This window comes from Hydra vulgaris, chromosome 06 (assembly GCF_038396675.1).
Source record: "Hydra vulgaris chromosome 06, alternate assembly HydraT2T_AEP".
NCBI classification, from domain to species: domain Eukaryota; kingdom Metazoa; phylum Cnidaria; class Hydrozoa; order Anthoathecata; family Hydridae; genus Hydra; species Hydra vulgaris.
The window spans coordinates 34,406,448-34,432,868 of record NC_088925.1 but is presented as its reverse complement, the minus strand read 5'-3'; the positions used below and the strand labels follow the sequence as shown (position 1 = coordinate 34,432,868).

The following is a 26,421-nucleotide window of genomic DNA, read 5'->3' as shown; positions in this document are numbered from 1 at the left end:
AACTCAGGCCACCATATTCTGCAGAGCCTATTCTTTTTTTAATTTACATTAACAATCTCATCCTACTGATATAGCCCACAAACAGGTTGATCTATTGCTTGACATTTTTATCACTCCATCTTCTGTATCCAAAGTGGTTTCCTGCTTAGACTCTTCTACAGCTTGTGGTCCGGACAATATACCTGTTATAGTCTTGCAGAAGTGTTCTCTGGAGCTGTTGTCTATACTTTCAAAACTATTTAACAAGTGCTTATCAGAGTTTTGTTTTCCAGCCTGCTGGAAAGCTAACACTTAATCTCTCATCTTGAATCTAATAACTTACTTTCTGATCATCAATATGGATTTCTATCTTCTCATTGTACTGCTGATTTGTTAATGGTAATAACCGATAGATTTTATTGTGCATTAGATAGATGTGGAGAGGTTAAGGCTATCGCTCTTCGCATTTAAAGCCTTTCTAAAGCCTTTGATAAAGTTTAGAATGCTGATCTTCTCCATAAGCTCTCTTCTTACAATGTATCAGGTAACATCTTTATGACTATTGAATCCTTCCTTACCAATCATAGTATAAAAGTTATCCTCGATAGACAACACTCTTCTTCATTTCCTGTAATTTCTGGGGTTTCTCAAGGTTCTATCATTAGCCTTATACTTTATTTAATTTACATTAACAATTAATCCGAAAATTCTCACTCTAAAGTGGCATTGTTTGCTATCAATACTACCATTTATTCTTGTCTTTGTAAGAAGCCAACACTCTCTGATTGCTTGGAGGGGGCATTTGAGCTTGAAAAGGATCTCACTTCTGCTACAGCATGGGGCTTTCAGTGGCTGGTAAACTTTAACTCAGATAAAACTCAATTTTTTTCAGCTAATTGTTATCGCAATAATCTAGATCTTCCTATATTTATGAACAGTGATGCACTTGATGAGTCATCTACCCTTTGTCTTCTAGGATTAACTCTTCCAATCTTTCTTGGAAACCATATATCAAATCAGTTGCAAAATTAGTATCTGCTAATGTTGGATCTCTTATCATGCTCGTCACTTTCTTACTTCAGATTCTATTCTCTATCTCTATAAATCTCAACTCCATCCTTGTATGAAATATTGTTGCCATATCAGGAGTGGATCTTCAAATGATGCCCTTTCTCTTTTAGACATGGTGCAAAAATGCATTGCAAACATAGTTGAATCTGCCTTGTTGGAAGTAAAGATAATTAAAAATTACAAATAAGATTAAAAAATAATTCAATACTTCTATAAATCTTTGCAGGTATACTAACTACTACTTAAAAAGTTCCCTTTACCATCATTATCTTTGTTAAATAAAGTTCAACAAGGAGGTATCAGTTCTATAAAGGCTTTAAAACTTCTGCATGAAAAAGGAAAAATTTCTCCTGATTGTATTATGATGGTATATAAAATGTATTTACAAAAAGCAGCACAATATATTAAGGAGGAGAATATGTTGTTGCTGACAAAGAAGGCAACATGTACAAAGGAATAGTCACATTCATGATAATAGGACTAAAAGAATCTATTCCTTTTATTATTCAAGCAATTCCAGAAGTCACATTCTCTGAAAAATGGCAAAAAATAGCTGACAACTTTAAATATCTAATAGGTGCTGGGTTTACTGCGCATGGTATAGTGATGACAATCATTCCACTAGTGTTAATGCATTCTAATCATTAGGTACAATGTTCAAGTCTGAATCAAAATGTTTTATTATTCACCCACAGAATCATGGAAAAAAGACATTCATTTTATGATTGAGTATATTTAGTCAAAAACTTTAGAAATAACTAAATGGAAAAAAAATTGTTTTTTCAGATTTTAAATACCATAATGCAAATATCAATATTGATTGTCCATCAGGATATAATAATTGGGATGATTTGTTCAAGATTTACCATAATGATAATGGATTAAAAGGTAAACTTAGAAAAGCTCTAAAGCTGTTATCCAAATCGAAAAGATATTTCAAATTTTTTAACTATTTTTAAGACTTGGTGGACAATTCTAATTCTAAGCAAAGCTTTTCACCTAATATTGGTGATGTTATGCTATGCCAATGCTATTGTGTTATGAGACAAGAAAATTGTTTTTAACCAAACTCTGGCTGATTAGATCAATCAGTGGTCTCTTTCACCTGCATTCATCCTCACAACTCAAACTGCATCAGCATTTGTAAATACCTTATATGTGCTCAAGCATTGCTTGTTGAGTAGCTCCTGAATGATGGATATGATTATGTGATGGCAGCTTGTTTACAAAGTGATCCAATTGAGAAACATTTCTCATAATGCAAATGAGAGAGATTTGTATGATTAAGAGAAGTTTTAAATCAAAAAGGTCTAAATGCAAAAACTGCAAAGCATATTTGAAAGCTGGACATCGATTTTGAAAATAACTCTTATTTATCTCTCTTATCACGTAGTGGACTATTTGTTTCAACCAAACAACTTTCAGAATTTATTTGTTGTGTATTTGCTATTTTGGAATTAATTGAGAATGAAATTTTTTCTCTATCAATTCCAGTATTTAAATCATCAATATTTCTGTTACATAAATATGCGTCAAAAAGCAAATTTGTTTGTGAAAATCATAAAAGTTGGGTAATCATATTTTCAACAAAAATTCTTGTTAATGTATTTTTTAATAACAAGCAAAAGCTATTGAAGGATTTGGTTTTTTTTTTTTTTTTTTTTTTTCTGTTATTCACCTCCTCAAGGCCGATAAAGCCACTACAGATGAGGAGGTTACTTAATAGTGGTTATAACCCTCTCTCAACTCTATAACTCCGAAACACAAACCTTGACAAACAAGGCCGCTGTGCGGAGAAACAAGTTGAGTGCGGTACTACCAGGGACGTGGTGGGGATCGAACTCAGAACCTCCCACTTATGAAGCGAGCGCTTTACCACTACACCACTACCGCATTTCTAATAATAACTTAATAATAACATGGTTTCCAATAATAACTTAAAAACATTTAAAAAGGGGCAAAGAAAAAAGTGAAGTCAATTGCTAATATGTCAGTTGCATAGCATTTGTTTATATAGTTTAATAAAATTTACCTATTGTTTGACTTCTTTGAAATACTTCTTGACATTTTTTTCATAGCGTTAAAATATACATGAATGTAGATATATTATCAGGGTGGCCAGCAAACTGGAAAACCTGGAAAAGTCAGGGAAATTCTAAACTATGTTAAAAAGTCAGGATAAAGTCAGTTCATTAAATTTTGCAATAGTCATGGAAAAGTCATGGAATTTCGATGGACCTAGTAACAAAATATATATTTTTTTATATTTTGTTACTGGGTCCATCAAACTGGCTTAATGGAGACTAAAAACAAATTTATTTTTTTACTTTATATTTTATTTTTTTGTTTAAAAATGTTTGTTAATTTAAAGTAAACACTTTTTAGGAGAATTTCTAATATTACGGTAAAGTTGTGTGAGTTTTTTGTTTGTTGCCTTTTTATTGCTACATTTATTAAATTTACATCGGTAAGTCAGGAAAATATCATTTTAGTCAGGGAAAATGAAATCAAAAATTTTCTGGCTACCCTGATTATAGATAAATATATTATACATAGATATAAATGTAATTGATTTAAATAATTTCTGTGACAATTCTTTAACAAATACGAATACAACAAATACAACAAAGACTTCAAATCTTTGCTATTTTATCTTGAAAAAATAATAAAAACCAACTGCCACTTTTAAAGTGAAGAACTATAAATTAAAAATTTAGATATGAGTTGCTTTTTAAAAGTATAATATTCTGTGCAGCCATTTTTTCCAGTAAATTTTGGCCTCTAAATTTCTTCTTATGTTAAATGTTGTCAAAATGTTTAATATAGTGCTTGACATATAACTTATTTTACAGGTCATTTATATTTATTTGCTAAGCAACTTATATTTTATGTGGAAAGTAAAAAAGAAAACAGATTTGGTATCCAGCTTCATTTTCTTTTTAGATATACACACAATACAATTTTTAAAATTGTATTGTTTATAATTTATTAATTATTTTTTAGACTATTCGTTCACAGACTGGATGTAAATCTGTCCACGGGACACCTTACTGGATGAGTCCTGAAGTAATTAATGGTGCTGGATACGGAAGAAAGGCTGATATATGGTATATTTATTTTCACTTTTGTTTGAATAAAAACGAATTAAAAATATTCATAATAACATTCATCATCAAAGTTTTTGTTACAAGAAGTTAAATAGTGTTTACTATAATTTTTTTTTACACTGATTCTTAAATAAAAAAAGATTATCCCCCTTAATAGTAATAGTAACTTTTAGGAGGACTTGGAGAAGGGAGGGGGTAAATATATACAAAAAAAAATGATTATTCGCTTAATTTAACAGTATGCACTTCCATGCAAATAATAGTTGTTTTCATTTAAAACTAGTTGACATTTGAATTATGTACGAACAATTAGCACGTCGGATTTATTTTAAAACAATTAGCGCAACGAAACTAGGTAATACCAATTGTTTTTGTAACAGACAATTACTGATCAAGTTTGTTAATAAATTATTTAAAAAATCTTTTTTTATAAAAAATTTTCACAAAAGCAATAATGCAATTATGAACATTTAAAAATAAATTCTATGGAGTAAAAACGGATCCAACCACACACTTATCAATAAAAATTAAATAACTTTTTTATTTTTTGTTTTCATTTTTTTGTTATTAGATAGGTAATAAAAAACTACATAAGATATGTGTTAAAAAAATAATAAAATTATCAAAATTTTATTATTATTTTTTTTTCTTCTTTAATAAAAACTTTTTTTTCTTCACATTAAATGTGAAGAAAAAAAAGTTGTGCAGTTTTAAGCGACATTCTGATAAAACCGCACGCTTGAGAAAACATTAAAATTTTTAAATTTTAACTTTTTTTTTAACACAACTTATATTTAAGAAACTAAAGTTTTTACACTTTTTTTTCAACAAAAAAATTTCAACAACATGTTTCTTTGGTAAATGTGTTTCTTTGCACAACCGTTCTCGACACATCGAATTCTCCCATTACAACATTTCTGTGTGTAACTGTACTCTACACTTTTTACATTTTGCAACTTTTAATCGTTTGGCTGCTGGTACTTGTTCTTCATTATTGTTTTACTGAGGTTGCTCAGCATTGTTATGCTCAAGCATTTGAGTACTTGGCATAGAGAGTCAACGCTTTGCGTTAAGTTTAGCAACATTCACGGCTTCCTTTATTGCTTTGTCTTCATCTTTTTGTTTGAGGAACTCGATTACATTTTCTTCGGTAATACATTTTCCGCCAAGTTTTGAAAGTGGATTAAACGTTTGTGTGATTGCTGATGCTTTATGATTTATGTTGTTTTTATTAAGTGGAAATAAGCCAGTGTACTAAAAACCAGCGATTGCATGCAAGCATGTAAAACATTTACCACTCTCGTTGAGTAGTGTGAGCAACGGTGGAAAATTTTGTTTATATAAATTCTTACATTTTGAGTCTTTGTATTACTTTGTAAGAATTTCTTTCCATGCTTGTTTGACATGACACCTCTATCCAATGGTTGTAGAATATGTGAAGAATGCTCTGGTAGATAAATCAAGATTATATTGTGTTTTTTGCACAGCAATACCACTTCCAAAGTTATGTGAGTTGTATGCCTATCTAATACTAAAATATCAATACCACCAATTTGCTCAGTTTTGGGTGTAAATACTTCTTGGAGCCATTCAATAAACGTATCGTGCTTCATCCAACCTAATTTTGAAATTGAATATTTGGTGCCAACTGGACCACCTCTTGTCCAGTTAGGACAAAAGTTTCTTTTGGCTTTGTATATCACAAATGGTGGCACAAAATGCCCATCAGCGTTACAGAAATTGTTTACAGTATAATAAATTTTTTCATTGTTGCCAGTAAGTTAATATGCACGTCTTGTCCCTTTTCGACACACTATTATACAAGTCTGTTGATATTGCTTGGCGACGCAGATTAATTATTTCTGGCGTACAAGAAACGGCTCTTTCAGATGCTAAGTTATCCGTTTTTCTTGTTGAAATTTCTTTTGACCATCTTTTCATAAAGGCATAAAACCAGTTTTTACCAGGCTTGCCATTTTTGAATAAGTGCAATTGATCTTCACGTTTAAGGTAGCCACATACAAATTCTAGGATTTCATTTCGGGTTAAACCATAATCCCAGTCACCAAGTAATTGGAATGCATGCACCATCAATCTTTCTGTTTCATTTGAGAGTACCGTTGTTGTACCTGAGTCATGGAAGCTTTTGTTGTTGTTATTTTCGCGATCTTTGAGCGTTGAGACTGGAACGCCATGTTTGAATGCAGCTTTTCTCAGTGATGTTTTATTTTCTTTCATATCAGTTAATGCGGCTAGTATATCGTCTTCCTTGTATGCTTTTGTTTTTTTAGTTGACATGTTAAAGTGAGTGAGTTAAATTGAATTGAGTGAGTGATGATTATATTGAGAAATAGTAAAATAATTGGTTTTTAATGATTATATTAACAAATAACGTTATAGTTCATTTTTAATTAAACCGGAATTAACACTAAGTTAATTAGATAAAGATAGGCGCTTAGTCACTTGCGTACAACTAAACTAAGTAATCAATCGAGTATGCGGTTTTATCAGAAAAAAGAGTTTCTTTTACTTTTTTGATTTTTTATTTAACTTTTTGTTCTTGCTGTATAAAAGTTATACTATCTGAATTAAAATTAAATTTCCAACAAGATAGTGCTAAAATTATTTTTATATCAGTTTCGGTTCAAGCGCTGTTTAGTTCGCAACGATAAAAAATATATAAAAAATTTTGACTCCCCGTTAGAGTTGTATAAAAAAAGAAAAAAATGGAGTTGAATCGGCATATAATTTTATCAATTTGAATAGAGGAGAAAGTTCTGTATTTGATCTATTTTTATTTTTTTGATAGCCATATCCATTTAGTTTTTATTTGATAATTTCAATCAGTGTGCGGAGTGATATGGTTAACAAATGTTAACATTAATTATGATTAAGTAAATAACGTTAATTGACGCCTAAACTATGAATACGGATACTTGTTAGACTTTTTCTGCAATAGTCTAAAAGACGTCTTGTGTTTCTTGAGTATAATTTTTTCTTTTCATTTTGCTATCGTTTTTTATTTGCAATCATGTTTTTGTGTCTGCCTGGTTATGTATTTAAATTTATTTGGTGTTTACATAATCATAAATTTGAAAAATTAATTTTGCATTAGGTCATTAGGTTGTACTGTATTAGAAATGCTCACAACAAAACCACCCTGGTTTCAATTTGAACCTATGGCTGCCCTTTTCAAAATTGCAACACAAACAACAATACCTCATCTTCCTGATGACTCGTCAATTTCATGCAAAAGATTTGTTGATGATTGTTTTAAAAGGTAAATTTTATTGAATTTTTCGTCAACATTTATGAACGCGTAAAAAATAAACTTAATGTTTTTGTTTTTTTTTTTCGTTAAAACGCAATCTTTAATTAAATCTAAATATATTTTCTCCATTTGTTTAGAGACCCTTCATTACGACCAAATGCTTTAGAGCTGTTATCATATGCATTTGTGAAAAGATAACAAAATGCTCTTGTATATGCTTACATTTTTGATTTTATCTGACCTATAATATACTATCTATATATTAACTATAATTTATATTTTAATAAAATCTTTTTAATGTCGACTAAATGGACGAATATATTTTTATTCGCTTTATATTAACTTGTACCGAATTATTGGCTGGGTGGAGGAAAATTCTCGGCTGGGTAAAGGAAAAGCACTTTCTTCTTTGCGTTGTGATAACCGCTGACAAAAAGTTTACAGGTAAACGAAATTTATTAACCGTAGATAAACGTCTTATAGTAGGGAAAGGAAGGTTTTTCGGTACACTATAAAGTAGTCGATTTTTTATTTTTATATTCACCTTTTCATATTAAAAAATCTTTCTTTGATATCAAAAATAAATGCCTCTCCTGCATTTTTATTATTACTTTTTAACATGAAAACAATTTCGTCGTTTTTCTCTTTCTTAAATTTTATTAATTATTTTTATATTGATATTTTTTGTAGATATTGTAAAACCTAGGTTATAAAACGTAGTTATAAAACAAGTCAAATTTTTAGCCGTTGTAGAAAATATTTTTGACTATTTATTTCTACTGGCGCTGTTAATATGTATGCTGCTGCTCTTTTTTTCTTGTTTGTATTTCAACATGTATCTATAAAACCTGGTTACTAATGTGTATTGTTATAAAAACACATTTGTTAAAAATAATGACCACTAATACATAATATATTTTTTAAAACACAGATATGTTACATTTGGTAGGCATATTAAATTTTTATTTATTTTTTTTTATTGTTAATAATGAATTGCTATGATATCAAAATTGTTGAATATATTGTTAAAGTTGACTTGTTTTTTGACTATATTGTTTAAATTGGCTTGTTTTATTTATTTTTACATTGAGATGTACATAGAAATTTAAAATTGTTTTGGCAAGCTCTCTTGATAATATAAATCGAAAATAAAACAGTTCTTTAAAACTATTTTAAACCCCATAATATTTTAAAATACGTGTAAAATAACAGAATAAAAGTTTTATTTTTGTTTTATTTTTAATTTTAACTTTATTTTTAATCCAGTCGGGCGGAGTTAGCTAAGAATTTTACAAAATCTGATATTTTGAACGATACATCGGATTTACATAATTTTTTCAATATTTAAAAGATAATTTAATACGCTAAAAATTGGGTGAACCTGCACCAGTAGGTAAGTTAAGCAGTTGTGTGGATCAATAGACGAATTAAGGTGGTACCAGGGTAAAGGCAACTTTTTCAAAAAAAAAATTTAAAAATATCATTAGACTTTATTTTATTAATGAACAAAAAAATAAAAATGGGTATTTAAAAAAAAAAATTTTTATTAATGACGTCATAATTATGCGCATAATTAGTGTTATTTTACCCCCAAAACAACATTTTCTTTTATCTAATATAACTAACTCCAAGTTAAAACTGTCAAAACTGTTTGAAAATTTGAACATGAATTCTTTAATGTATTAAGGTGGTAGTATACCATTAAAAAAAAATCTTGCATTTCAACATTTTTTTCAATTTTTAATAGGGCATAACATATATTATATGATTAAAATAAAAGTAAAAATTTAAAAAAATTAATTATGCACATAATTATTGATAGACAAAAGCCTAAAAATGAATAACTGGCGACAGGGTTTTTTCAGTAACCGTAAATAAATTTGAACTGAAATTTTGGCTTGTGATCCTTTACTTATGCAATTACAACATAGACTAAAAGTTTTGGATTTTGACCAAAAAAAGTCAAAATATATGCATTTTAGTCATATTTGGAAGTTTTGGTGTTATTTGAGAACACAAAATCACTCACAAAAGTAGAACACAATTAGCTGTAAACATAATTCTAGTAGAGGTTGCAAATACATGTGTTACAAACAAGTGTACCAAATTTCAGATCAAATCGATTATCGGTTTGAAAAATATCTCCGTCGCCAGGCTATAAAACATGATTTTGAGAAAAACTCAATTTAAAAATTAAAACAAAAAAAAATTGTTCAAAACTCCCCACTTCCATAAACTGCACCTTCTAATGTTTCGTTTTGATCACAAAAACCTTTTTGTATAGCTCTTAGTTTCTTGCGTCTTAATTTCACTATACTTGTGCATTGCTTTTCTGCTTTAGAAATGCGCTTTGAGTCATTTATAAGACAAAAGTTATGTAGATTGCAACCTACTGTTATTTCAAGCTTATCAAATAACGTCTCTAAAAATTGTAGTCCATTATTAAAGTATAGGACAGCTGATGCTACTCCAACACATAAGGCAGTTCTTTCAACAAATATATCTTTGGGACACCGCTTCCAAATCAATTGATTCAAGGATTCATTAGGATTTTGTGTTTTACCGTGCAAACACTTTTCTAAAAGAATATCACTTCCAAGATCTATAAATATTGGTTTTATAAAATCTCGAACAGCAGCAGGAATACAAATATTTTCTTTGTATGTTTTTTTTCCAGTTACTTTATCAGCCTGGAATTTGCACCAAGAATCCTTAGTGCGCAAACAAAATTGATGACGTGTTTCATTGTCATAACTTTCAGAACAGTGAAAAAGAACAGCTGCTACACTTTTTTTCATTGCATATAAACTACCAATGTTCTGTCTGATTGCTTTGCCATAGTAATTTTGCAATGTGTTAATAACATTTTCTGTCAAACGACCTGCTCCTTCTAGTTTTTTACCATCACTTAAAATTTCTTTGCTGCTTTTTTTTAAGTTTCTTAATCGCGTGCCAACTCGTTTTTGAATATGACCAATGCACTCTGCTTTTTTAATTTCTACATTATGTCCATAAGGTTTAGCAGCAACAACACTGGTATAAGAACTACTATCTCCGTCACCAAGATATGTGGTATACCTTAAATTGTTTTTCTTTTCAGAACGATGAAAAAGTTTTAAAACACCACTTGATTCCATAGCCGATGATGATCCAGTATGACTAATTTTACACTTTTGGTAATGTGATGATTGAAACTTTTCATATTCAACTGGGTACGTGTATTTTTTTAACTTCCATATCGAACATAATTTACATGTTTTTGTTTCTATTTGAAAGTCAATACATTTACCACTTTCAACTGAAATTGCAGAAACAACTCCGTTATTTGAAGTAAAACCACGCTTTTGCCATGAACCATCAAAGCTACACATAATGTCTCTTGATGTTTTACTTGCAGGGATTAATTCATCAGCAGCATTTTTCATGTTTTGGTCAACTAAATTTTGATAAACATCTAACAGGTTATGTAAAGTTTTATTGTAGCTTTTTTTCTTCATAGGTGGCTTCATATTCATTATTCCACAAAATTTTTCTAATGATGATAACCCTTTACCCATTTCACGAAAAGCCACAATGACACGTGTGTTAATATCAAATGGTTTTTGTCCACTACTTTTGATTTTACTAGGTTCTTGTTGTTCGATTAAATTTTTTTTACAATATGTAGCAGATGAAAAAAACTCAGTTTTCCAATTGCAACTGTGACAACATATTTTTAAACCAATACTTAAACCATACTTTTTTGAGGAATCAAACATTAAATAAACATTATCTTCACACAAATTCGGGCATTTCAGTAGCGATATAACGTTTTCCAACAGACTAAAGTTCATGATAAAGTTAAAATCTGAACTTTGAAAATCTTAAAAATCTCTATCATTATTATCAATATTTAATTTTTTTGAAGAAGCAGAATGTGTGGCAGATTCAACAAAAGATAAAGTTTTCGTTTCTGAAGAAGGAATCTTTGTATATCTGTTTCCACGAAATTTTGCTTTTTTATTATTATATATTCTATTTGATAATTGTTTTCTCTTTGATCCACCCATATTATTTTTATTTTAAAAAGATAAAAGATTTACTATAGCATAAATAATAAAGTTTTGAATGCAGCTTGAACCAAGAAGCGAATTACGTCAATTAAGCCATCATACTAAACTAATTAACAAGAAGTCGTTGCAGTCTACAACTTTGCACTTAAAAGAGTTGACAAAGTATTTTATGGCTTTTTTTATGGTTTAACTTGTTTCTAAAGCGCATAACAACGGAATAAACAAAGCGTTGCTAGGGGGGAAAATAAAAAACATTTTATACCGATACATTATAAACAAGTTTTAACATGTGAAGCTTTTTTTGTTTAATTAAATCAACTAAAAATTCGAAATCTGCGATGATTATATTGGTTAAATAATAAAAGTAAAAAAAAATAATTTTTTTTACTTTTATTGGTGTACTACCACCTTAAGGATGTTTTCTATGGCACAGAATTTTTTTAAACCAGGTTGACATGCTTTAAAATATAAAACTTAAGGGATGTTAAAGACCGAAACATGATAAAAGGTTGTTTTTTTTTCCAAAACAAAATTTTGCTTCGTAGATAACATTCCTAATATGTTCACCTTTAATCCTGCAAAATTTCAGCCCATTATCTATTTTCTATCAGAAGATATTTTTTCTGCAAAATTGAGATTTAGCGAAAAAAAAGAGTGGCAAAAAAGCTAACAAGTTTTAAAGAGTAATCTATTGATAATATATGGTAACAAAAGTCTCTACCTCTTTAAACTTATCTTTATCGTTTTTTTTACCCTTTTCTTATGAGCTTTTTACGGCTTTTTTTAACACAATATTCTGTAATATGGTTCGATTGTTTGACACTATGAATATCTTTATTTTAACTTCCCTCTGTAGTATAAAAACCACAATTTACACCTAGTTTGATAAACACAGGAAGTAGTCTTGTAGCCCCATCATTATAGTTTATAACAGCAAAAGCGACAGACTTTTAAAGTACTATTCCCAACAAACTTGTTTCGGGCATTTTGTCCAAATAAGACTATTGAGAGACTCGTTAACGTTTTGAGTTTCACCATGCATACATTTTTTTAAATGTTTATCACAACCAAGATCTTTAAAAGAAAATACTAGTTTAACTATATCAGAGAGCTGTGTCAATACTGATATATATGGTTTTACCAGTAATTTTGTTTCTTTGAAATTTACACTAGGTTTCAGCTGTACGAGGACAATACTGATGTCGTTTTTCAGGATCATCGCGCTTGAATAGTGTAAAACTGCAGCAATTGCTTTCTTCATTGCAAATATATTGTTAGTATTTTGCCTAATAGCCATACCATAATGATTTTCCAAAGTATTCATAACTTTTTCAGTTAACCTTCCTTTCCCACCTCCGATTCCTTTTCCATCAGCAAGTTTTTTCCCCTTATAGTTCGCTTTAATTGTGCGAAGACGTGCCCCAACACGTTTCTGAACATGTCCAACACATTCTCCTTTGGTAATTTTGTAACCTGGATAAGGATCAGATTTTGATATCTCGTCAAAAGATTTAGTATCGCCATCACCTATGTAAAAGATATAACTTAAGTTATGCAATCGTTCTGATCGGTGAAACATTTTTTTTAAACCTTCAACTTCCATTGCACCTGCACTGCCACTATGTTTAATAGAACAAATATATGAAGCCTTCTAATTAATATAATCAACAGTTTTTTTTTGCTCCCATCTTTCACACTGCTTGCATTTCTTTGATTAAACCTCAAAGTCAATGCATTTGTCTTTTGAAATTAGTGTCTTAACACCATTAAGGGGTGAGTAACCCCTTTTTTTGCCATGTACCACTGACTTTTGCATTTTGGGAAAAATTACTATTTGTATTTTTAGACAAATTAGAATAAACTCTTTTTCCAGCTATAGTCATTGATTCTTGAGATGTCTGTACATAAGCATTATGTAAATCACAGTTCAAGTCATCAAATGTCATTTGAGTCATCGGTGGAGGCATATATATGCACCTGCAAAATGTTTTCAATGGAGAATAACCCTGACCATTCTCACAAAAAGCAATAAGTACCCTTTTATTTACTTCATAACTACTTCTTCCTGAAGCATTAGATGCTCTATTACATTCCTTTGAAGAACAAAATTTTGAGGTCCGATCGCAATCGTTACAAGATATTTTGAAGAATTGTGCTAATCACCTTTTTTCTAAAAAATAAAATGTTTAATGTTGATACTGGCAATGAAGCAGGCAATCGACCAATGGTGGTTATTAAAGATAAAAATAGTTCAATTCACTGTTAATAATAAACTAACAATCGAATGCAGTGAGAGGAGACGAAGAATCGTCGTTTGATTCCAAAGAAATTTCTAACTTCTCTGTAGAAGCCGATTTATTTACAACATTTTGTGTAACATTTGATGTTGTATTACCATCATTTCTTGTAACTTTTTCTCTAAAAAAACTTTCTTTTTTTACCTTTAGAGGACTTATACCTGCTTGAAGAACCCATTTACAAATAAAAACACGAACAAATCGTTAATTATAACTCAAAGTAAACTGAAGGAAGGACTAACAAAAAGTTAACTACCATCCTTCAGAAGCTCTACTTTGAAAACAGTTTTTGTGGTTTCAACGTACAGCTTATAGCTTAAAATAATATTTAAGGAGAAGTCAAACGTCTTGAGCATTGTCAAGCAAAAATTTGAAATCAATTCTGTGAAGCTATGAAGCCAGAACCAAATTGGTATTTAAAAACGGGCAAATTTGATGAAAATTAGGAAAATTTTCAATTTTTTGAAAAATGTGTATTGAAATAGATAGATTTAATGATTAAAGATATTCATTTTCGTATTTTTCAAAATTTTACCAAAAACAGCATTTTTTTACCCTGGTACCACCTTAATAAAAGTTATATAATACAAAGTTTAAGCAAATCTTCGATAATAAGCGTGTTCGGAATCGATAGTAGTAAGGGTCGTCGTCAAGTCCTTTTTAAGTAATATATGCAGTAAAATTCAAAAGCCTAAGGTATATTTGATTATAAATCCAAAATTGCAATTTATTTTTTAAGGAACCATAGCCATTTTTTTTTTTTTTTTTTTCGAATCATAGTTCTTATAATATTAAATAACTGCATGATTGGTTTATGTATTGGAGTAGTCCATATATTAAGTTACGCTTTAGGGAAGGGGAGGCGATTTTGTGAAGATTTCTTACGAGGGGGAGGGGGTCTTCACATTTGTGATGCAACATTTATTTATTTTTTAAGTTTTAAATCTAGAGAAAACTTTCTTTTAATTAAAAGAGTGTCTGACCAAACCACAACCCTCAGTTGATGTATCTACATGTTAACACTTTATTTAGTTGGTGCACAAAAGTGTGCAGCAACAAAAAAAAAACAACCTTTGAACACTATTAAAAAATATAAAAAATTTTGTCACCAAGAGACGAACCCTAGGCGTTAGCAGAATCCATTCAGCCACGCTAACATGACAAATAAGGAGAAAATTATGTTCATATAATAATAATTTTGCTTGTTTATATCGGAAAATTAGCTATTTAAAATTGGGATGATGTTTAGAATAGCGATGTTAATTTATACAATTTTGTACAAAACTGTTGGGGTAAAAAAAAACATTGAACAGACTGAAAACTACTGATTAATTAACTTAAAGAAGCTAAGAAAATTATAGACATCATATTTAAAAGCGTTTAAAAATTTTTTTTAGTGAGGAGGGGTTACAGAATTGTTGCGTAATATTGGTGGGGAGGGGGGGGAGGAGGACAATAAAATATTACTATGCGTTACAAGGGAGGAGGGAGTATAAAAACCCCATTATTTTCTCGGACAAAGATTATTTCTGCTTCCTGAAACATTTATGTTTTTGTAACTTGTTGTACTTTGTTGTACTTGTTATATATTTCTTTTCATTTTTACAACTTTTTATTTCTTTTTTAAGCATCTGTTGAATAGCAGCCTTTTTTTACCAGCTTTTTTTTTAATGGTGGAAGAGGGGCAGGGCTGCTTTTGGGTAAAGTTTCCAGAAAAAATGCTTGTGGAATTTGAGAAATAACATCGTCTGTTTGACTACTATTATTATTATTGCCACATGACGTTAAGCTTAATTCAGAACGGTCTTGTTAAGATAGCTTCAATACAAGTTTTACTGGCTTTATATGGTCTAAAATGATGATGAGAAATCAAAAAAGACGTATGCATGCGTTTTTTTTTTGTTTTTTTTTGGTGGGGGGAGGGGGGAAAGAACTGCTTTTAGGTTAAATCGCGCAGCGTCCGGGTTACAAAAAACTAACAGAAAGTGTTTCAAAAAAATTAATGTTAGTTCAAGTCACAGATAACGGCGATAAATCTTTGATCTTCTATTTTGGTATATCATAAACTTCACAGCGGCACAGCGGGCACAGATGTCAATCAGACTTCTTACCAACGTCTTAACTAGGTCGCGACGTCCTAGACCAGATTAGGACGTCCTAAAGACGTCCGGTAAAAACCTTTTTTTTTAGGACGTCCTAGTGACATCTACATTAGGATGTTATCAGGACTTCCATATTTAGACGTCCTACTAACACCCCTAAGACCTACTTTAGACGTTCTAATTGCCTTAGAAATAAGTCGTCTCAAAGACGTTTAAAGGACGTCTTTAAACTCGGTTAATTAAAAATGTCTGCTTGTTTTGATTGATTATTTTGATATCATTAATTTTGGTTGGTTATTTATTGTTTAAAGATTTTCTATATTTTATGCTCTATGATCTATATGCTCAATTTTCTATATTTTATGCTCTATGATCTATAAACTATACAATTTTTGAATAAAAGAATATTGAGTTTAGTTATTAAGTATAAATAAGTTGCCAGTATAGTTTGAACAAAAGATATCAAAATTGCAACATGACGTTTGTAATAAAATATCACATCCGCCACACCGTGTGCCCAGAATGTGGTTTTTAGGAAAAAATTCATAACTCCATTAATTATAAATAAAATCTGGTAAAAATTTTAGTATATGATTTTTTTGGGTCAAAGAATCTGATTATGAGGTTAAATTTTACGTGTGTGCACTCTGACCCAGGGAATGGGACAAAAGTGGGGGAGGGAGAGGGGCGCCTAAAGTCATGCCCCACTTTTTCTAAATTTTTCAAATAAACTATAAAGTATAAATTAAAAAATATATATTTTTTTAAAAATTTGTCTGCTGCCGCCCTCCGCTGCGATCCCTTTGACCAAAAAGTTACTTGCTGGCTATGTTGCTTTGAGGTCAACTTACATGATTCTGGCATGACGTATGACTAATATATGAATAAGTACTAATTTACTCAAATTATGACTAATATATGGGTGATATAATTATTGAAAAATAATATTATATCATATTCTAAATCAAGTATATTTGAATTCAAAATAGTTTAATATTAAATACAAATATACATAGACATAAGTCTTATTGACTTTATATGATCACGGAAAACATTCTTGAATTATCGTTTTTTTTCTCACTAAGGAAATTTTTCACATCATACTTTACACCCTTTTGTTGTATGTCCAAGTTTTCCACATGTTCTACATTGCAAAAGTCTTTTTTACTGGCTTTTTATTTTTATTGGTTGTGTTCTTATTATAAGTCTGAAGTAAATGTGATGTGCATTTATTTACAATGACATTTGTCTCGCCTTACAACTTTTTCCTAATTTATAAGCTTTTATCAATAGTGAACCCTTATAGAATGCATACTAGGTCGTTGGCATCACTTCTGAAACAATTACAATAGTGGCAAAAAGAACCAGAATCACCTACCGATAAATCTACCATTTTTATTTAAAAAACAACCTCTGTTTTTACAAATATTTGTACCACTTTCTAAAAGAATAGACTGAGTTTCATTTAAAATACTCTTTTACCATCTTCCTAGTTTCTTTTGTTTTGACTAGAGTAACAGGCATGTCAAATTAATGTAATTAATGGGATTGGATTAGTCCAGATTACTTGGTTTTTTGAATCTTTAAATTTAAAGGAACACCAAAAGGAACAAATATATAGTTTGTTCCTTTTAAGTCTATAGTTTGAGAATCAGAAAAGTAATGGCAATAGTTGTGATTTCTAGAACCATGAAGTCCAAATCTACCCTCTACATGTACAGAATGTAAATGTAGAGAGTAGAGAGTAGAGTAAATGTAGAGAGAGTTGGAGTTTTTTTTGAAAAAACCTAGATATATCAAGCAGAGACTCGACAGTATCTTTGATAACAGTATTCATGGGAGATGAAGTCTTTTTGATTTCCGTTCTCTTTTAGCCTGTGTAGCTCCCTCCTCTTTTATATCAATCATAGATGTTGATGATGATGATGATGATAATCATGATTATGCTGAAGGGGGATTCCCAGACAGTTTTATCCCAACTTCCTTTCTTCAAGTTTCCAATTCGACCACAAGTTTTTAATTCGACTACAATTTTATTTTTTTTTTATCCTATGAACTTAATTCAATGTTCAAATTTATCAAAAATTCTTCAAATTCTTCTTTTTTTATCAATAACATTTTGACACAAGATATCAAAGGTATTATTGGATTGTCTGTAAAAAGTGGTTTCATAATCACGGAACCTCGAATATCAACACGAACGAACAATCTAAGTTCAAATTTAAATTACTCAATTTCCGGGGATAACCGGACTGTGGAATTTTTATGCATTAAAATAGAAAGTCTATATTATATGAAACAATTGAGTTTGTTTGCGGCCTCCTGCGGCCTTTTTTTCCCTGTCACTTTGCTTTTAATCAAAGAAATATATTTTCACATAACTTAGAATTTTTTTTGGGTCAAAAAAACCTACATAAATTATATGTTTAAACTTAAATTTTTATTTTTATTTAAATAATTCACAAATTCAATATCATTTCCAGATCAGAGCAGAAAAAATGTTTTAAATTCATGGAGTTGTTTTTATTATGTAGCACTTCTAAGTTGTTGTTAAAAAACAGTATCGGTACATTTTTAAGATAAATATTTTGCTTCACTTTTTCTTCAACTTCAAACAGCTATGACAAAAAAATGGTTTGATGAATTTCGAAAATTTTTTTTGCACTGACCTACATATGTTCTACACAATAAAATTTACAATTTAAAGTTAAAAAATAAAATGTTCGAAAAATGAATTTTTTCATGTTCTGGGCACACTGTGCGCCATAGAAAAACCGAAAACGAGAATACGTTTTCAAGTTATTGCACTTAAAAGTGTATCTATTACGTCCGAAATATTTTGTACAAAAACAATAAATTAAAAACGCAACGATCGAGATTTATATAACGGTTTGTAAATATACTATAAATGAAGTCAGCATTAAATGGTAATTTATTTTAATATACAGCATTAAATGGTAATTTATTTTAATATACTTATCATACTTATGAAATTTTTATCTTAATATATTGCGTGACAATGATTATATAGATTATACATAAGGGATGTGATATTTTAGATATCAAATACTAATACTTTGCAGTATTTTAAATATTACATAGGGGGGTGTAATATTCTAGAAGCCTGAATAAGAGGGATGTAATATTTTACATAGGAATTTCAGCTTCTTATTGTGATATATATATAGATTACACATGGGGGATGTGATATTTTAGATACCAAATACTAAACTTTGCAATATTTTAAATATTACTCAGGGGATATCTTTTGCACACTATTTTATAAGCAAATTTTTTTTTTTAACTGATATTTAACTTTTTGAACTCTAATAGAATTGGTAATACATTTTTATTGAACGCAAATTTGTTTCAAATTTACTTCAATGTCCTAAGTCAATTACTATATTTTACTTATTTTGACTTTTGGTAATTTGTGAAATTAAACTTTGTGTATATGTTTAATAATATATTTCAAAATTATCATGTGCTATAAATTTTTACATGTTGATATATATATATATATATATATATATATATATATATATATATCAACCTTTTTGATGAATTAGCGGTAGATTTCTTCTTTTCTTTTTAAACTTCTAGCAGTATTTCCCGAAAAACCTATATAAATTATATAAATTTATTTATTAAGTTATAAATTTATTTATTAAAGTTATAAAATATAAATATTAATCATTCTATTTGTTAATTTTTTACAAGATTTGTTATGTTATAAATGTTATTATATTATTATTAATTTTACTTTTTAGTAATAAGTTTGGTCACAACAAAATAAAGTTTTATTTTATATGGTACCATCGATTTGGGATGCAAAAATCACATTCTATCTAAAAATGAATATTTAAGATTAAACCTTTTTCTATTTGAAAATAATATTGAAAAGTAATTGAAATATTTCTTAATACCCATTTATCTTTTTTTTGATTTTTTCTAGTTTTTGGACCAGTTTCACTTCTGCAAATACGACACAAACTATCCTGCCAACATTTTTGACCTATTGATTTAGCTTTATCAATTTTCTTTGTTTCTTTCTTTTTAAATGTAATTTTATATGAAAGTAATATAAATATTTCCAACACTATAAGCAACCTTATAGTATATAAACCTCCTTCATCTAATAGTAGCTGCACCACGTTCTTCCTATATGCATTCACTTCTTCAATAGGAAATGTGGTCACCAATTCTTCTCCATTAATATAATTTTCAGCAAACTAAAATAGGTCTGCATATATATATATATATATATATATATATATATATATATATATATATATATATATATATATATATATATATATCACAAGTGAGAAAATTCACACACTTTTCTAAACTCAACTGTTAATGTTGTAAATGCCAAGGTTACTTGTACACATAATGATAATAATAATAATATAAGAATAAAAAATAATATTATATAAACTTCACTTTTTCGTTTAGTTAAATAATGTTACGTTAAGGCAAAATACTCCACATGATATACCATCAGCTTGTTTAGCATGTGGCGATGTTAAACTTTTCAATAATACCATATCTCTGTCGTAAGTAACGACTGAAATATAATAGTAGAAGAATTATAAAAGATGTAAATACAAAATTTTGAGATACCAATCACTAGATTAAAAAGTCATCCTACTTCCATTTGGATTCTTCTTTTTTTATGGAATTAATCGGCTCTCCCATAGGGTTCATATAATGAATGGTTTTATCACCTGGTTTGATTATCTAGTTTACATAAATTATTAAAAAAAATGTTTGAAAGAATATTTCCGTGATGTCGATGCATCTCAAAGTTGTAAAACTCTGATACCATCATTAGAATATTGCTCAATGAAACTCTGCATACTTGATCCTTAATCGCATTAAAAATTATAAAAGAAAATATTACCCAATTGACAGGTATTATCAGTGGGAATATCAAGTCCACCACAGTCAATTGAGTCTATGTATTGTCCATATTTTTGGTGGTAAAAGTGGTTTTTTCTAGCAGCTCATTTTCTGATAGTTTGATATCTTTACAAGTTAAATACCCCGATATGTATATAAGTGCCATATTTGTATCAGAAGAAATGAAAGATTCAAGATCTGGTAAGTTGTCAAATATCTAAGCAGAGGAATCATCCAATAAAAAGCCGCAATTTAGACAAGAATGGATTGTATCAAGACTTATGTCAACAGCCAGGTTATCAAGTGACAGTAAAAGCATGGCTCTTGAAATATTCAATTTTTTAATCACCTGTTGTACTGTTATAAAATATGTGCCTCCGGAACCTTGTCGCAATTTACTAAACTCTTTTTCCAATGGATCAGTAGAAAACTCACTAAGAATGACATATTGATGTGAGCTATTCAATAATGATTGACATAATTCAACAACACCATTGCACGTGTGGTAAATTGATTGTGCAGTGTCACAAGTAAGTTGTTTCTTTTATTATGCTTTCCAGCCAAAAAGTTACTCTATCTTTTTCTAAAAAGGTTGATAGTTCATCTTGAGCGAAATTTTGAGAACGCGAAGAAGCACAACTTGTTGAACGTAATGGAGGAGATTGAGTGGGAATTTGACAAGAAGGTATGCCTGGCCAAACAGATGGTGGAAATTTAGGACGATATTTTCCTCTGACTTGTTGTTTTTCAAAATTTATCGGCCAATGCAACTCACAAACTACAGTGTCATTAGTTACATTTAGATTTGCATTTGGAATTACTTTAATCCACATTTGTTTTTCTTCTTCATTTTTAGGAAATCGATATACTGAGATCTTCAAATTATCCGATTTCTTTTTAGCAGATAAATAATTTGTAGTACAGCCATAAATACAACACTTTTTACCCATATTTCAATATAACGAAAATGGCGATTATAGTTAAGTACAGTTTAAAATAGGCCCCCAGTTAAATACGCTGTTTGCGCGATGGTAAGGCCTTCAGTATAGATCGCCGTGTAACAGATGTTTTATTTATTTCTTCACCAATTTTACGTTTGTTTATTTTATATTGTTAACGGAAGTGCTTATTATTATTTTTTAAACTTTATATTTACGGAGTTTATCAAGGGGTTGGCGATAAGACAAATTAGTCTTCTTCTCGCCCTGCTACATATATCTTGTTATTAACATACGGTTTGTATATATTCACACGGCAAAAAAAAAACAACAAAAAAACAGCAATAAAAATAAGTTTGACAATAACTTAAAAATAATCTAATGCAGCTTCCGTCTATGAAGTGGTATAACAACTTACTACTACTATTTCCGGAATCAGAGCAAATTATCATTATAAGTATTATATCAAATTATAAGTGGGAACCTTGTAACATAACAATTTTGTCTTTTTTAAAAGTAAAAAGAAAAAACAAATATTTTTCACAAAAAGAAATTTCAGAAATAATTTTAAATAATATGATTTAGTCTAGAAAATTGAATCACTGCATAAATATTTAACGACTAACAACCTACGCTAAGAACTTCCCATAAACGGACCACAACCAAGAAGTAGATTTTTACGAGTAAAATGAAGATGGTGAATAGGCGAGGACTTCGTCACAAATGAAGCTAATTCGCAGTTATTAAAGTTCTTGCTCCTAAAAATGAATAAAAAATGTTTAAACTATTTAAATTCCTACATATTGAAAAAATAAGCATACACACAAATAATTATTTCAGTACCACATCGGCGCTAAGTGTAAGTTAAAAAATGTACTGTTAGGGCTACAGAGCTCATAGAGTAAAAACCGAGCCAACTAGCCCCGGTCTCCCCTATATTTATTTATATATATATTTTATTTAAGAACCAGTTGATTTTTTTTCCATTGCATGTAATATAACTTTTTTTTTTTAAAAAAAAAAGTGTAATAATGATTAAAACTGTTTCAATAAAATAATCATGATTATTAAAATTTGTTTTTAGAGCATTATGGGACCTAAAACGAATCATCTATTTTATGGTGAAGCCAAAAATTATCTACCTTGTAACTTCACAATGCCAACTCATTTAAATATTGAATGTGGAAATGGACATATATTAAATATATTCATATCCAACAATGAATCATTTAAAACAACTGTTGAAAGTCAATAAACTTTTTAATTTCAAAATATGTAAAAGTCAGATTGTGCAACTAGTAAATAGATCCTAATTCTCTGCACGTAATTATTCAAGGTATTCTAAACAATTTATCACTATATCTGCAACATGCTTTTTGCATACCAAAAATCAATATCTGCTTTATCTGCAATTATGCCACAACCATTGCATTTAACCACAAGCTCAAGTAACATTGTTTCGTGTTCTTCTTTTTTATCTTCTCAACACATCAGTGCTTTATCTGTATAAAATAGTAATCATTTATCTCCTTTATCTGGTCCCACTTTAATAACCTCTTCTCATGAACCACTACTATCCAGGTTGAGAGCTGACCAGTTTACTTCGAAAAAAATTAAAGGAAAAGTATTTGAATTTACAGTTAAAGAAACTTCAAAATCATATTTTTATTTTAAACCAACAGTTGACATTTACCCAAAGCAACTTATTTTATCAAAAGGCTATGTTAAGCCAACAACTTGCCGACAAAAATTGATGGGAAAGGGTGCAATATTAAAGGCTATGGGATAAACCTTTAAAACCAATAGTAATGATACTAACAGCAATAGTTAGGGGATAATAGATTATTAGAGAATAATATTACGGTTTCTTTATAAATTTTTTGTTTCAGGTATCTGTGAGTTATGTGCCCTAGCTTTAATTCAATTTAATTTCAAAATAAAAATTACAAAGAACAGAGAAAAATAGAAAAAATCTAAAAAAAATTGTATGCTTAATCAGATAAAAGAAATATTTCCTGACCTAGAAAATAATGAGGTTTCTAATATCGAAGAAATTCTTATTGGAGCTGCTATTGGAAGATGTATTTGCCACTTGTGGTTTGATAATACCACTAACAGCCAAGATGTATATTATGGCAGACTTCTTAGCATTAAAAAGAAGAACAGTGGTATATACATAGTTTCTTATTGGAAACCAAATGAGAATGAGGATAATGATGCTTTAGAGTATGAAATGAGCAAATACCAATTATCTGCAGACATCATTAGTGGTAATATGGTAATATTATAAAAAAATGATGTGCGAATTGATTATAATAAGGTATGTGTTATTGTAAATCATAATATGGTTTATGTACTTGCATTATTAATTTTCATTTACAGATATTAGGTAAGTGTCTTGGTTAGCAATATTTTTTTATTGTGTATATTAAGACCCCTCACCCTCTTTTTTTTATTGTTGTTGATAAGATTATGAAAAGATTTATAACTCTTTCATTAATTATTTATATATATCAGATCTTATTTTAGGTAGTCTGGTAGTTACCGACATCTAACAACCAGGGTTGACTTGGTTGCAACATGCTATGGGAAACCAAAGCTCATTTACTATTGGTTTTGAGCTAATCACCTGGCTTTTGATATACTGTTTCAACTTAGAAAGATGACTTTTTGCATGCATGGACACCAAGATGTTAGTGTTAAGTAGTTTAAATCAATCAGTATAGAAATTAGTTTTTTTGATTACTATTTTTATACATCATATCTTTTCTTTTTCAGGCGACAAATCAAAGAATTCACTTGGTTCCATTAATATTTCTGCTTTAATGGCTGTTTTAATGTGTTACGCATCAGAAGTTAAGTTATTTTAAATTATTTTACCGCTAATTTTTGATGGGTTTTTTTAGTAATTATTTTAAATATCTGATGTATTTTATCTATCATTGCTAGGTTTTAACTCACAGTATGAAAACTGAAGAATAGACTATTGCTTCTACGGATCTTTAATAAGTCAGGAAAGAGGTTAATTTATACTTATAGATTAAATTATGTAGTAATAACATACTTATAACATATTAGATATTAATTTATTTTTCAGGACATATGCCTTCTCTGTTAATAATGGTTGTGCTATGGTGATCTATATATTTATTTAAAAATCTAAATTTTTTTTTTTTTAGATATTCTCGAAGGATCGACTTTTTCTATCTTTGTACGTCAATGCTAGATTTGCTTCAAAACTAGGCTATTTTCATAGCCACAATTCTGTTAAAAACATTATTGAAAATATGGAAAACAATTAATTTAGTTTAAATTTTATATTACGAAGTATATTTTAAAACAAATAAATCTTTTTTTTATTGGGGTGGGCGTATTATTCGATGTTAATCGAGGCGATATACAAAGGATACTAAAACGCTTATTCTAAATACAAGTCTTCATCTCTCTAAATACTAACTAACATGAAATGTTATCGCTAATTGTCAAAGTAATTAAATAATTTTTATTATAGTATTTTTTTGTATCTATCATGGATTAAGTGGAAAAATTGTGGCTTGAGTAATAACAATGGTATGGTGGGGAAAACAGGCCTTGTTTTTCCTCAAAACTATTGCTCTCACACAAATCACATCCTTTTCTGACTTTTTCCTCAAGTCATATTTTTCACTTGCAAAAAATAGATATAATTAAAGAGGGTTATTATTTTCTTTCAGTTCACTGCTTACCTTCTGGAAGGCTATGTACATATATAATAACGCAACAAACGAACTACGCGTATTAATATATAAGCCTATATATGCAAAGTAAAGTGTAATATAATGTGTTATCTTTAAAAAAAAAGGTCATAAAATAAATAAATTTATGAATAAAATTTTTAATCATATAAAAATTGATTTATCTTATTATTATTTATAATTTTTTTAATTCGTTATTTAATGCACTCATGATAACATTTTAAATATTAACCAAAGAATTGAAAATTTTTTTTTTTTTTTCAATTTACTTCTGGTCATTTAAAGATTACTTCAGCATCATGTTTTATGATATGTTAACTAGCGTACTAAAATAAACATTGTATAAGTAAAATATTGACAGATCACTAAACTATATGAAAAAAACCAATAAAATAAATTCAATATCATTGTAGGTGTCATCTTCATTAATTCCGGTCAAACATTCATCAGAACTTTCGATGTCGCTCAAAAATAACTTGCGTCTCTTTTTTCGCTTTTTTTTTTCTTTCTGTTTTTGATTCTTTTTTTTTGATTTTATGTTGATTTCAGTTTTCTTACTTTTTTCTATTTTCTGCTTCTTGGATTTGCGTATATTTTGCCTGTAGATATTTTCTCAAATGTGCATATGCCAGTTCTCACTTGTGCCAGTTTTTGCAACTGATTTGCACATATAACAGTTCACACATATAACAGTTCGCACTCATGCCAATATTTTCAAATTCTTTTGCCGCACTTATGCCAGTTCTCACTTGAACCAGTTTTTGCAACTGTTTCGCACTTATGCCAATTCGCACTTATGCCAGATTGCACTTAAGCCATTCGCAGTTATAAAATTCGCGCTTATTCAGTCATCCAAGTTATTTGTGTACTTAAACGCCTAGTTATTTTGGTAATTTGTTGCCTTTTTAGCTAAAACACGAATAAAAACTAAACCAAATAAGATTTGTATATATAATATATAATAA

The 26,421-nt window shown here is 29.2% G+C and overlaps 2 protein-coding genes across 4 annotated transcripts in view; one reads left to right on the top strand and one right to left on the bottom strand.

The window, feature by feature from the left end:
• The window catches only part of LOC100205297 (mitogen-activated protein kinase kinase kinase 3), a 67,354-nt gene extending 58,891 nt beyond the window's left edge, over positions 1-8,463 (top strand). For all 3 annotated transcript variants that reach the window (XM_065799930.1, XM_065799932.1, XM_065799931.1), the window contains 3 exons: positions 4,054-4,157; positions 7,273-7,437; positions 7,566-8,463. In XM_065799930.1, the coding sequence (XP_065656002.1) occupies positions 4,054-4,157; positions 7,273-7,437; positions 7,566-7,626 (330 nt within the window). In that variant the 3' untranslated portion in view covers positions 7,627-8,463. The remainder of the gene's footprint in view (positions 1-4,053; positions 4,158-7,272; positions 7,438-7,565) is intronic.
• A 13,795-nt stretch (positions 8,464-22,258) lies between these two features.
• LOC100208823 (transcription initiation factor TFIID subunit 5) overlaps positions 22,259-26,421 on the bottom strand; it is an 88,412-nt gene continuing 84,249 nt past the window's right edge. Inside the window, exon 22 of the mRNA XM_065799929.1 lies at positions 22,259-22,480. Within this exon, the coding sequence (XP_065656001.1) occupies positions 22,357-22,480 (124 nt within the window). The 3' untranslated portion in view covers positions 22,259-22,356. The remainder of the gene's footprint in view (positions 22,481-26,421) is intronic.